Genomic DNA, 13,953 nt, shown 5'->3' with positions numbered 1-13,953 from the left:
AGGTAAGACATCCTCAGTGACACTATGTCACCCTAATGTTCCATGTTTCATCATCTATAGAGCAGTTTTCTATTTCCAGAGGGGAAATATGTTCAAACTGAGAGAAAAAAAAGCAAGAGGTAATATTTTTTCTAATTAGTGTTAATAAATGGGAGACTGTGAGAAATTCAGCAAATGGTTAGGTAAGAGAAGTATGGCTGTACACAGAGTGGAAATAAATTGAGAGATGACTCAGATTTCCTTCTACCTGGTTAAAAAGAAACAAAAAGATTGTCAACAAAATTATTAAATACAGAACCTTTCTGCCTTGTGACCAACTGCACAGAGAGATATTCTATCAATTCAAAATTCTCTCCTACTCAGGGATTTTCTCAGAGCAGCTTTCTCAAGCTGTAGATTAAAGGGTTCATCATGGCAACACATTTGTGTAAACAGAGAAGAGACTTCTTTCATCCATAGACCCAGCAGATGAAGGCTTGAGATACATAAATGTATATGATCCAAATAAAAGAGAAACAGCAATGATGTGGGGATAGCAGGTACTGAAGGTTTTGGACCTGCCCTTTATGGAACTGATGTGGAAGATGTTGGTGAGGATGAGACCATAAGACACAAAGATGGTGAAACTGGGCACAATGATGTTGATGCCCACCACAATGAAAATTACCAGCTCATTGATGTGGCTACCTGTGCAGGAGAGCTTGAGCAGAGGAAAGACATCACAGAAATAATGGTTGATGTTGTTTGCATCACAGAAGGTCAGTCTCAGTATGCATTCAGTGTGAACCATGACATCAGAAAATGCCATTAAGTAGGAAACAAGCATAAGGGTGGAACACACTCCTAAAGTGTAGGGACATGACAACATTATAAAGAGTGATTTACAGATGGCTACATAACAGTCATAGGCCATTGGTGTCAGCAGATAGCATTCAGTAATGATGAAAAAATGGAAAAAGTAGAGCTGAGTCTTGCATCCCATATAAGAAATAATATCCATCTTTGATAAGAAATTATTCAGCATTTTGGGTGTAAATACATAAGAATAACAGAGGTATATGAAGGACAAGTTAAAGAGGAAAAAGTCCATGGGGGTGTGTAGGTGTGAATTCAATGCAATTATCATTATAAGTCCCAAATTTCCCAGCACAGTGACCATGTACATTCCTAGGAACAGGAAGAACAGAGGGAGTTGGAGATCATGTCAGTCTGTTAATCCCAACAGATTGAATTCAGTCACAAAGGAGACATTTCCAGGAGCCATTCTTCTCTAAGGGAATCAGTGGATAGAGGAGAAAATTGTTCCATTAGAGAACAACTCAGCTCGTCCCATAGTGTCTCATCCTACGAAAGAGTATTTTTGCTGTTGTTGAGTTTCTAAGTCATGTCTGAGCCTTTTGTGACTCCATGGACTGGTTCCATATCCATGGGATTTCCCAGGCAAGAATACTAGAGTGGGTTGCCATTTCCTTCTCTGGGCGATCTTCCTGACCCAGGGATTGAACCTGCATCTCCTACATTAGAAGATGGATTCTTACCACTGAGCCACTAGGAAAGTTCAGCACTAAAGAGTACAAACACTGTGGATGCCTGACACTATCCCAACCTACTCCCATAGAATCTGCCTTTACCTTTATCACTATACAGTGATGTGTATTTAGCTTTTAAAAGCTAAATATCACAAAGGATATCACAAACAGCTTACAGAGGAAAGGCCAGTGCTACCATATGCAAACATACCAGCTGAAAAAACCAAGAGAGAAGAGGGGCGGCTTAGGACACTATCATTCTACTCTCATCTCAACATTTCCTCATTCACTTGAAGTCTTCCCTCATCAGTAGAACTGCAAGCAGTGACCCTAGCAACTAGGTGCTGGCTTCTAATACACCTTAGACTTCATATGGTCAGAACCAAGAATTCTGTTTGTAATCCAAGAAAATAGTCTATGAGAATTAAGTAACTTCCCTTGGCACAAAGCAAAAGCCATAAATATAAAAGAGTGAGAGCTTTATCCTCTTAGAGGAAACTTCCTGACTGATATGATTTGAGCCCACTCATGTTTTGGAACATTCTCTGATCCCTCTCCAACAGATCCCCTGGGATCACTTGAGTCTTAGAACTACACAAAATGAGAAAGACTAGGCATACATTAGGTTCCCCAATTTTCATCTCAAAACAAGGAATGAGTATTGCAAATTAAATTAGGTATGTAAGTTGAATTCAGAAACTCACCCTTCTTAGTTCAGAAAACCACAGAGCTGATTCCCTTATCATTGATTGTCGCTCTGTTGTTACTGGAAATGTAATTTCAGGTTCTTGAGACTTGATTTCCTTGATTCTAAGAGGAGACAACCTAGAAATATGCTGAGGAAATGTTTATGATCTAGTGTAATTTCTGATTATGTTGTCCTTTCAAGCAGTGGGAAAAGCCAAAGCCTTTAATTATCACACTTGCTAGTAATTAGACACAGAGAGTTAATGTGAGTATAATGAGGTAATGCTGTTGGTTAAAAACTAGGTAGAAGCTTTCTAAGTCTCTTCTCTGAGATGTAGATCACATATATATATATATATATATGTGATTCCATATATATATATATGTATATATATATATATATATATGGAATAAGGAAATTAAGATTCCTGTGTGTGATCTGTCTTTAATTCTTATGGACCTATTGTTTTAATCATTTTTGCTTTACTCTGGGGCCTGTGCCTCCCTCAGGTAGATCCAAAGTGAATTCCCATCTCTTCATTATCTTCAACTCTGAAGGGAAATATAGGACACTGCTTCATTCCCTGTCTATGCCCATTTCCTACATGGACATATTTCTGTAAGAGTCTTACTTCTAGGTCTCTTTATTTCTTTATCTGAAAATTTTCAGATGAAGCAATTTTCAAGTTTTGCAGCAATATGTTCCATATTATACATGTAAGCATCCTAACTCGATTCCCCTTCTTTTAGTGAGGTCCAAACAGACACAAAAAGCTTCAGTTGCTACAAGAAATGATAATTAAGTTGATTCCTTAATCTATTGCCAAATGTAAACTTTAGAAGTGTTATTTAAACTTCTATATTATTTTATCCACAATATTCTGATAGAATGAAATCTAATTTGACAGAAAGTTTATTTTTTCTAAAAATGAAACAAATTGCATTTTGAGGCTTCTCAAATGGAAATCTTGTGACCAACTTTAACATATTTTTGGCACATCAAATAATGGTAAAATACAAAACACAGTGGCTGCACTTCTGTATGCCTTTAAGGGTTCCCAAGTAGTTTAATTATTATTTACTTTTTAGATACACATTTTTCTCAATAAGGAAGAGAAGTTTATAAAACAGGGTAAAATATAAATTAAAAAGTTCCAACTGGGTCAACTATTTTTTAAATATAGAACTTGATATGTGAAAATAATATATGTTGATATTAAGATCAAGGGATATGGTATGAGTGCCATTGAAGATGATAAAGGATATAGCAAGGAGTTAAAAACTGTAAGTCAATGTTGAACATCAAAAATACAAAAAAAGCAAGCATATCAATGTTGCTAAATTCATCACATGTAACCCTTCAGAGGATATTCAGTTCAGTTCAGCTTAGTCGCTCAGTTGTGTCCGACTCTCTGCAACCCTGTGAGCTGCAGCAAGCCAGGCCTCCCTGTTCAACACCAACTTCCAGAGCTTATCCAAACTCATGTCTGTTGAGTCGGTGATGCCATCCAACCATCTCATCCTCTGTCGTCCCCTTCTCCTCCTGCCTTCAATCTTACCCAGCATCAGGGTCTTTTTAAATGAAGCAGCTCTTCGCATCAGGTGGCCAAAGTATTGGAGTTTTATCTTCAACATCAGACCTTCCAATGAACACCCAGGACTGATCTTCTTTAGCATGGACTGGTTGGATCTCCTTGCTGTCCAAGGGACTCTCAAGAGTCTTCTCCAACACCACAGTTCAAAAGCATCAATTCTTTTGTGCTGAGCCCTCTTTATAGTCCAACTCTCACATCCATAGATGACTACTGAAAAACCATAGCCTTGACTAGACGGGCCTTTGATGGCAAAGTAATGTCTCTGCTTTTTAATATGCTGTCTTGGTTGGTCATAACTTTCCTTCCAAGGAGCAAGCGAGTTTTAATTTCATGGCTGTAATCACCATCTTCAGTGATTTTGGAGCCCCCTGAAACAAAGTCTCTCACTTTCCAGTGAGAAGAACACTCATCTATTCAAGTAAGGTTGATTTGCATTTTTCTGATCATGACTGATGTTGAACATCTTTTCATGTGTTTGTTAGCCATCTGTATGTTTTCTTTGGATAAATGTCTGTTTAGTTCTTTGGCCCATTTTTTGATTGGGTTGTTTAATTTTCTGGAATTGAGCTGCAGGAGTTGCTTGCATATTTTTGAGATTAGTTGCTTGTCAATTGCTTCATTTGCTATTATTTTCTCCCATTCTGAAGGCTGTCTTTTCACCTTGCTTATAGTTTCCTTTGTTGTGCAGAAGCTTTTAATTTTAATTAGATCCCATTTGTTTATTTTTACTTTTATTTCCAATATTCTGGGAGGTGGGTCATAGAGGATCCTGCTGTGATTTATGTCAGAGAGTGTTTTGCTTATGTTCTCCTCTAAGAGTTTTATAGTTTCTGGTCTTACATTTAGATCTTTAATCCATTTTGAGTTCATTTTTGTCTGTGGTGTTAGAAAGTGTTCTAGTTTCATTCTTTTACAAGTGGTTGACCAGTTTTTCCAGCACCACTTGTTAAAGAGATTGTCTTTAATCCATTGTATATTTTTGCCTCCTTTGTCAAAGATAAGGTGTCCATAGGTGTGTGGATTTATCTCTGGGCTTTCCATTTTGTTCCATTGATCTATATTTCTGTCTTTGTGCCAGTACTATACTGTCTTGATGATTGTGGCTTTGTAGTAGAGCCTGAAGTCAGGCAGGATGATTCCTCCAGTTCCATACTTCTTTCTCAAGATTGCTTTGGCTATTTGAGGTTTTTTGAATTTCCATACAAATTGTGAAATTATTTGTTCTAGCTCTGTGAAAATATCGTTGGTAGCTTGATAGGCATTGCATTGAATCTATAGATTGCTTTGGGTAGTATACTCATTTTCACTATATTGATTCTTCTGATCCATGAACATGGTATATTTCTCCGTCTATTAGTGTCCTCTTTCGTTTCTTTCACCAGTGTTTTCTAGTTTCCTATATACAGGTCTTTAGTTTCTTTAGGTAGATATATTCCTAAGTATTTTATTCTTTTTGTTGCAATAGTGAATGGAATTTTTCCTTAATTTCTCTTTCTGTTTTCTCATTATTAGTGTATAGGAATGCAAGGGACTTCTGTGTGTTGATTTTATATCCTGCAACTTTACTATATTCATTGATTAGGTCTTATAATTTTCTGGTGGAGTCTTTAGGGTTTTCTAGGTAATGATCTTTTCATCTGCAAACAGTGAGAGTTTTACTTCTTCTTTTCCAATTTGGATTCCTTTTATTTCTTTTTCTGCTCTGATTGCTGTGGCCAAAACTTCCAAAACTATGTTTTATAGTAGTGGTGAAAGTGGGCGCCCTTGTCTTGTTCCTGACTTTAGGGGAAATGCTTTCAATTTTTCACCATTGAGGATAACGTTTGCTGTGGGTTTGTCATATATAGCTTTTATTATGTTGAGGTATGTTCCTTCTATTCCTGCTTTCTGGATAGTTTTTATTTATATAGGAATAAAAATGCCATTAGCTATGTGTTAGCAATAGTACCCAAAAGTCAAAGAAACAGTAGAAGAAAGACAAAGGAAGAGAAAATCCCTAATATGAAATTTTGAGTAAAATATTGAGCTTCCAAAGACACCAGGGTTAAATTATCTTCATACTGTGTAAACAATTTCCTAAGTCTATATTTCCTCAAGGATTTGCATGCAGAGGCTCCTGAGAAAATCTCTTTTTCAAATCGCTGAGACCTTGAAACTCGGAATAAAATACATATGATTATGTTGAAAATCAAGAGTGCTGTTTGGATTCCTTTTTGTGATTTAATGATCACCTCTGGGCAAAGCGGTAATTAAAAATCATGATCTTCATCTGACTGACTCTCAGAACAAAAGAAATGCTGAGACTTATAAATATTCTGAACCCCTCCACAGGGTTGGAGGAGACGAGGTGAATTCAGTTCTGCTGTCTCTTGCAGCAGAAGATCTCTTCCTCTTTGGAGAGCCTTGGTGGAGCGGAAACCAGAAAGACAGTTCTGATGCCAGTAGGCAAAGAAGAGTGAGTATTGAATCCTTTTTGTTTTTACATCTTCCCCCAGTTCTGGCCCTGAGATAGAGACAACAAATGGGTCTGTGGGAGAGGAAATTAGAAATTTAAGGTATTGCTTAGATTAGTGGGTTTGCAGTGTTTCTAACCTTTATACACTTTAGGGAATTTCTTATGCAGGAGACCCAGGTTCTAGGCCTGACTTAATGACTTCCTTGTTGTGTATGCTTGGGAAGCCAAAGGTTCTCTTTGAGTCTCTGTTTCCCCAACTCTGCTGTGGACTTGTGATTATGGTCACCCCCTACACAGTGTCCAGTTTGGACTGGTAGCTAGCACAGGGTAGATGAAGTGTGGTGAGTAAACATTAACAAATGCATACTTAAGCAGGTGAAGGAAGAAAAACTGTTAGCGACAAACTGAGGGAAGAAAAGGTGGAAATGCATGCTCTTTTTATATTCTCTTGCACTCTTACATTCTCCTAGTATTACTATGCTGATGCCCTCCAGGCACTTGCTTTTCTCGGTATGAGCAGAGCCACATCCATTTATTTATTTATTTCTGTAAAATAGTTAAGCCTCAGCAGAGTCTTTGGTCTTCTTGGCTCCTGAATGGACTGGGCATGAGATTGCATGGGAATCTGAGTTCTGCCTCAAATATGACTCTATTCTCCTATCTTTCAGATCCCACTGGAAGAGAATGGATATTGGAAACGCCTCATTGGTCACTGAGTTTATCCTTGTGGGTTTAACTAACCATCCGGAGATCCAGGTACCCCTGTTCTTCCTCTTCTTGGGAATTTACATAATTACGGTGGCAGGAAACCTGGGCTTGGTCACTCTAATTAGACTGACTTCTCACCTCCACACTCCAATGTACTACTTCCTCTTTAATTTATCCTGTATTGATCTCTGTTACTCTTCTGTCATCACCCCCAAACTGTTAGTAAACTTTGCGTTAAAGAGGAACACCATCTCCTATGCAGGATGCATGACTCAGCTGTTTTTCTACTGCTTCTTTGTCAATGCAGAATGCTATGTACTGACAGTGATGGCCTATGATCGCTATGTGGCCATCTGCAAGCCCCTGCTGTACAAGGTCACCATGTCCCCTCAGGTCTGCTCTCTAATGGCTGCGGTTGTATACTTGGGGGCCTTTATTGCTGCCTGGGCCCACACAGGATGCATGTTGAGGTTGACCTTCTGTGATGCCAACACCATCAACCACTACATGTGTGACATCCTCCCCCTCCTGGAGCTCTCCTGCAACAGCACTCACATCAATGTACTGGTGGTTCTCATCATCGTTGGCTTTGATGTTGGTGTGCCTGGCCTCACCGTCACTGTCTCATATGTTTTTATCCTTTCCAGTATCCTCCACATCAGTTCCACAGAAGGAAGGTCCAAAGCATTCAGTACTTGTAGCTCTCATATAATTGTTGTTTCTGTTTTCTTTGGGTCAGGGGCATTTATGTATCTTCATCCTTCTTCTGTTTTGTCCATGAACCAGAAGAAAGTGTCCACCGTATTCTATACCATTTTGGTGCCTATGCTTAATCCTCTGATCTATAGCTTCAGAAATAAGGAGGTTAAGGTTGCCCTGAAAAAAACCTTCATTAGAAAAATATTTCTCTGAACTGGAACAGTATTAATTATGATAATAGAATACACCTTTCTTTCAAAATATTTTTTTCCTATATTGAGTTCTTTCACACAGGATGAAGTGAGGTATAATAGAAAGACTTTAATTTAGAAGGTTGGGTTGAACACTCTGCAAAGTATGGGTATACTGTTACTTTAGTTTTATTGGGAAGAAATTGATGCAACTTAATATTTGTAGCAAAGAATTGGGGTTCTTATAGTTGTGAAAGATATTTCTTCCTTCTTTCACTTCTTCCTCTATCTTCCTTCACAGTGTCTTCCTCTTAAAAATCAGAAAGAATATTCACACCTTTTTAAAGTAAGTTGACTAGTTCATAGCAGATAAGAATGTTCTGATTATGGAAAATTTCTACACAGAAAACAAAAATAGGACTCACATTTGAACTTCAAACCTATGTTTAACTGACAAATATCTCTCTTAGAATGTTCTATAGGCACCTGAACTTATAACCAAGCCTACCAAACTCTCTTCTTTTCTTTTGGTCTCTGTCATTGTGAATGGCATCATCTACTTAATTGCTCAAATCCCAAGTTGGTATCTTCTTTGAGCCCCCTCAGTACTTGTCTTCCACATCCAATTTATCAATTGCTAACAATTCTTGTCTTATGAACATTTCTCATCATTTCTCATCCAGACACCAGCCTTCCAACTGGCTTCTCCCTTTCTTATCTTTCCCCTTAAAATCTATTCTCCACACTGCAGCCAGAATGCTCTTTCCATACTTCAAATAAGATCTTATTTACCTTGGTTCACTATGTTCACTGGAATTTCTTTCAAGGTAAAACAAAATTTCCGCAGTAGGCCAAGCAAGAATCTTTCTGTTTGAACCCTGTTCACCTCTCCAGCCTGATGTTCTATCACTGGAGCTCCTTCCTCCCTGTTTCTTCCCAGTGCTGGGGTCCAGCCCCGGTAGGTCCAGGGTGATTCAAAGGTGGGGACGGAGTCGGCATCCTGGAAATAACTTATTTAATTACAGATAGAAAGAGATTAGAAATGGATAGTGTAGTAGGAAAATTAGTGGAGAAAAGGAGGCTGAATAACCTGGTTTACATGGAATACCAATCACCACCTACGTAGGCCACAGGAGTCTTTCCATTCTCCCGAAGGAGAGGAGGCACTGAGGCCTCCCCAGTCCAATCTTAGAAGCCCAGGCAAAATAAGCAGGCATGGTGAATACCCGCATTCCAGATGGAAATTCAGCCAGAAAAACGGGGAGCAAGAAAGCCGGACGAACCTATACTGGCAGGCTAGATAACCTTCAGAGGAGTCCGTAAATTGAAACACGCTTGTCACACCCAGGAATTTTTATTGACTTGGAGCTGCACGTTTACTCCTTCTCCAAGAGAACCGGTGGGGAACAGCCCCCATAAAGTCAGAGGTGTAGGCTAGAGCATGAAACAGTATAGACTCTGGTTTTGGGGGTAGATGCTCAGGAACAGGGGGTTTCCTGAGGCTTGATCACGCCTTTGCATATGCCAAGCCTCCTTCCTCATGACCTTTGCCATGGGTGGAGTTCCTCACGCTGGCCCCCGGCACCAGTACCCTGCTAAAGTTTTATTGAACTTTCCCAAATTAAATAAACTCTTGTTCCTTTGCGTTATCTCTCTACAAGCTCTTCTCTTAGTCTGGAACACTTTCATGTACAAAGAAACAGTCCTTTTTCTTACTCAGCCTGTTTATCCTTCAGGTATTAGGTTATCCAGAACTCCAGGAGGTTTTTCCTGGACAAAAAGATGGGTAGATGACCTTCAGGGTATATGCTTACCCTCTCCTGGCACATTCCACTGTACTGGAAGTTCTTTCCTTCTTAAATATTCAATCTCATTCTATGTATTTAATGATAAGAACATTTTAAGTTATTAATTTGCAGGAAAAAGTTTAGCTCAATACAAGGGAATATATTACATAAGACATATGTTTATTCAACTTGGATTTTCAAAAGTGGGATGAGAATCACATGATGACTTATGGAGTACATAGAGGGTTTCTCTTGTTTTCATTTTTCTACCTTTCCATGAAAACTCATTTTGCTCACTGAACAATGAGGCTTCCTCCCTGGTTATATTCTATTTGCTTTCCTTTTCTAGCATGCTCTTATTACCTATTTATAACCTACTTTGTTTTCTGTTGATGTTTTATGTATCAGTTGAATGGAAATCTGTCTAATCCACCTTGCAAAGTTTAGGTGCTCTTTTTGTATCACCCGAAGTGTAGCAGTCAGGACTGACATGAGGTAATAAGAGCAATTTTCACAAGCTTTTCTAGCCATCTGATTATCTGTCTTCCCTGGGAGGGAAGGCACCTTGGGTATCTTCTTGGTTATATCTCTAGGGCTTTACGTAGTGTTGGGTGTTTAGTAAAGGCTCAATAATTATGTCTGGAATGAGTGAATGCTTCTATTTGATTTTAAACCTTGAGTCATAGAGAATAGATATTTGGGAGAAGGTGAGTCATTCTAAGAATTATTACCACTTCTCCCTCCTAGAATGGCTTTTGTAGCAGTTTACTTCCACAGTGCATTTCTCAATGCACAGGGATGGAAAACAAAGATGGATTTATTTTTATGTAGGTTATTGTGTGTATTTAAGAGTCAGGAAATGAAGGTATGAATTGCAGAGACTCCTAGAAGCCCATTAGGGTGAGCAAGCTCACAGTTTCTGGTTTATATTTTTACTACCTGGGTTTAAATTTCAATTTTGCCATTTGCTCAATACATGACTCTGAAATGTTACTTAACATTTCAGAATATCTATTTCCTCATTTCCAAAATTAGAAAAATAATAGTACCAATTTAAAAGGATTTTTGTGAAGGTTGTTATTTATTTACTTGGCATTCAAGCTACAGTAAATGAGGTATAGTCCTGGATTTGACCCTACATAGTAGTATCATTTCACTTTTAGAGCCTCAGTTTAATAATATGAAAAATAAGATGCTAGGCTGGATGATAACATGTGTTCTATTCATTAAAAAATCTTGCAATCACTGTGTCTCAGTTTCTTGACTTATATGCTAAAAGAACTGAATTGAATTAATCATTCCTATTTATATAAAAAATCAGATTTATTGGTACTGAGTCATATAAGTTATGAAGTTTGAATTATTAATCTCTGAATTAATCATTCTTAACTTGGGTATGTGTTAGAATCATTCAGGATAATAATTAATATTATTATCTTCTTTTCCATTTTAAGACCTACTGTGTTGAAATACATCTGACATCAGGGCTCAAGAATATGCCCTTTTAAAATTCTTTTCAAATGATTATATTACCATTTGGTTACTTGGTGATTTGGAGCTTTCCACTTCTAATGTTCTATGATCCTAAAATTGTCTCTGGACAAGGATTTATGTGGGCACATATAAACTTTAATAATAAGCAATTTCCTGGTATCAAGAAAATTAATTAGCTATTTCAAGAAGAAGAGTATTCAGTGCTGTAGAGAGTTTAGATGGCCTTTGCACTGGGGATCTATAAACTCTGGAAGATAATATTATGGAAATGCTAGAAGCAGAAGTCTGATTGCAGTTGATTAACTAGTAGAGGGAGGGAGGGAGTAGAACATATTCATAGATTACTCATGTGAGTATTTTAATCTCAGGGTGAGTGCAGAAAAAGAAACTATAAGAAACACTTTTCAAAAACTTAGTGAAAACTTCTGTAAATATAAAAATAGAGAATAAAAGATACCAACTTTCACCTTTTGCAATACGCTGAATTAGATACTCTGGTGGACCCCATTTCTACAAAATAGCTAGATCTTGCATCAGATATCATATAAAAATTGTGCAATAAAATATATAGGAAATTGCCAAGGGGAACAGGAACCCACACTCCTTGTATGGTGAGACCGAACTTCCATGATGCCAATATTGTCAACCACCATCTTTGCGATATACTTCTTCTGCTTCAGCTTTCCTGCACCAGTACCTGCAACAATGAGCTTGTGGTTTGTCTTCTAATAAGATGATAATTTTGGTTCACACCAACACTACTTTCACCTATACTTTTATCATCTCCAGTATTGTATCCGTCAGCGCCACAGAGAGCAGAGCTAAAGCTCTAATTCAGTACCTCAGTATCCGAAGTTCCCATATAAGACTCTTTCGCTTTTCTCCTGGGCGATAGCATTCATGTACCTCTCAGCTTCTAATGTAGTCTATGGGCTGGGGAAATGTGATCTCAGTCTTTCATGCAAATGTTGGGCCCTTCTTGAACTCCATTACCTATAGTCTAAGCAATAATGATGCCAATTTTCTGTGAAGAAAACTAAGAAGAACGTATTTTCTTGGCAGCAACAGAATTTGTGTGAGGAATTTTGAGGACTGGATTGTTCTGCTGATTTTGTTTGGGTTTCTTCATGGCTGGATCGTCACCTTAAATGGAAAGGGGATACATTTTCCACTGTAATTCAGAGTCTCTTTCTTCCTTTCATCCTTCTTTCCTTCCTTTTTTTTGCTTTCTTTTCTTTCTTCCTTCTCTCTTCCTGAGGTTTCTCAGAATTTCTTCTCCTTTTTCCTCTTAGCTTTTACAATTGTATTTATGTACTTGCAACATTAAGGAAAATAGAGGAATTATTATTACTCTGTTTTTGCTATGTGGAAAGATATCTACCTCTGGGACAAATATTGCAGATTCTGTAATAAATTAATAGAATAATATTAAAAAATCTATCTACACACTAAAGCGGTATGTCTAATATGTTGAGGACTTCGTTTTAAGTATGTCTTTGGTGTCAGTAATAGAATTCACATGACACAGACACAGTTTCAAATTTGCTCACAAAAACAAAAGCAGTGAACAAGAGCTTTTGTGAATTACTGCTTTCATTCTTTCCTGGTTTTATTAACATTTGCAAAATTTTTGTCGACTTCTATTAGTCTTTAGAAATTATTAGATGAAAAAATATAAAATGGCAGTTAGTGTAGATGTGTGTTGAAAATAGGTACTATGGTGAATGCTGCCCTTTGCAGTTTGGTTTATATCAACTTATCCAGCATTGGTCTGTTCTTCATAGTTTTAAGTATTCTTTGTTAACCCTATTATACTACTTGACACAGTTAATCTTGAAAAAGAACTACTTCTCTGCTACTCCTAATAGATTATGAAATCCTATAAAACTCAGACTCTTTTTTTTTTTTTTAAATCTTTGTATTCCCAGTGTTCGACACAGTTTTTGTTTGGAAATCATTCAGTGTTTTATACTCTTAATATTGCAATGTAAAATAAATTATACTTTTGCTTCCAAAACATAAAAGCTGGTGTTTCAGCCATTCAGTATGAAGAAGATATTGCTTAATATAAAATTTTAAGAGATCATTAAAATGCTGCAAAATTCTGCAGTGTCTCTCTTTGCATCTAATCTTAGTGACTTTTTATTTTAAAATTTCAGAAAGTCAAAATAAATCATACATATGTATTTTATGTCTGTAGTTTTAGAGAATGAATTCATTAAAATCATTTTTAAAGTGGCTGCAGTCTCATATTTTAAGGCATAAATAAAATATATTAAAGTATTTGTTAACTTCTGACAACAAATAATTCCACTTTGCTTTGACAATGAATTAGGTGAATATTTGTCTTAGAGATTGTTTTGAAATAAAAAGTCGATTTTCAACTGTTAACACATGGCAAGCATACTGGTTTTCTCACTCCCAAGATAAATTGTGCAGTAGAATAGAAAGCAAGGAATTTTATTAAGGGTAAATGAAAAAGCTGAAAGAAATTAGAGAGTGTTAGAAGGGTAAGAAATGTTTTATTAAAATTGGTTGCAATTTATGACAACATATCTTTAGGGCTAAGGTAGGTGGTTGATTTAAAACTTTGCTGTTGATGTATTCCACTGGGTAAAAGAAAATTATTTTGAAAACCTATCTCAGAAGTCCCAATACTTCTAAATTTGTCCATTCACAATATTTCTATTTATTTTTACTAAATCTGTCATATCTGTTCAAAATCAGATTAACTAGTGTACCATGTAGAGATTTGTAGGCTACGTTAAATCATCAGAATAAGACAATATGGAAAAGATAAAAAAATAG

At 37.0% G+C, this 13,953-nt stretch overlaps 2 protein-coding genes across 2 annotated transcripts; one reads left to right on the top strand and one right to left on the bottom strand.

Annotated features, from left to right (window-relative positions):
• Positions 1-409: 409 nt before the first annotated feature.
• On the bottom strand, positions 410-1,165 carry LOC114110115 (olfactory receptor 8B3-like). The gene has a single exon (XM_027959811.2). It carries the CDS (start codon positions 1,163-1,165, stop codon positions 410-412), a length of 756 nt encoding a protein of 251 aa, XP_027815612.2.
• Positions 1,166-6,944: 5,779 nt separating this feature from the next.
• Positions 6,945-7,886, top strand: LOC114110040 (olfactory receptor 8B8-like). The gene has a single exon (XM_027959491.2). The coding sequence runs from the start codon at positions 6,951-6,953 to the stop codon at positions 7,884-7,886; it is 936 nt and encodes a 311-aa protein (XP_027815292.2). The 5' UTR covers positions 6,945-6,950.
• The last annotated feature ends 6,067 nt before the right edge of the window (positions 7,887-13,953 follow it).

The sequence above is a fragment of the Ovis aries genome, chromosome 21 (genome assembly GCF_016772045.2).
Source record: "Ovis aries strain OAR_USU_Benz2616 breed Rambouillet chromosome 21, ARS-UI_Ramb_v3.0, whole genome shotgun sequence".
NCBI lineage: Eukaryota > Metazoa > Chordata > Mammalia > Artiodactyla > Bovidae > Ovis > Ovis aries.
The sequence above is the reverse complement of the archived record's forward strand: the minus strand, read 5'-3'. Positions and strand labels throughout refer to the sequence as shown.

Excerpts from the sequence above, each read along its gene's own strand:
- LOC114110115 (XM_027959811.2), bottom strand. The coding sequence starts at position 1,165 with ATGTACATGGTCACTGTGCTGGGAAATTTGGGACTTATAATGATAATT.
- LOC114110040 (XM_027959491.2), top strand. The coding sequence starts at position 6,951 with ATGGATATTGGAAACGCCTCATTGGTCACTGAGTTTATCCTTGTGGGT.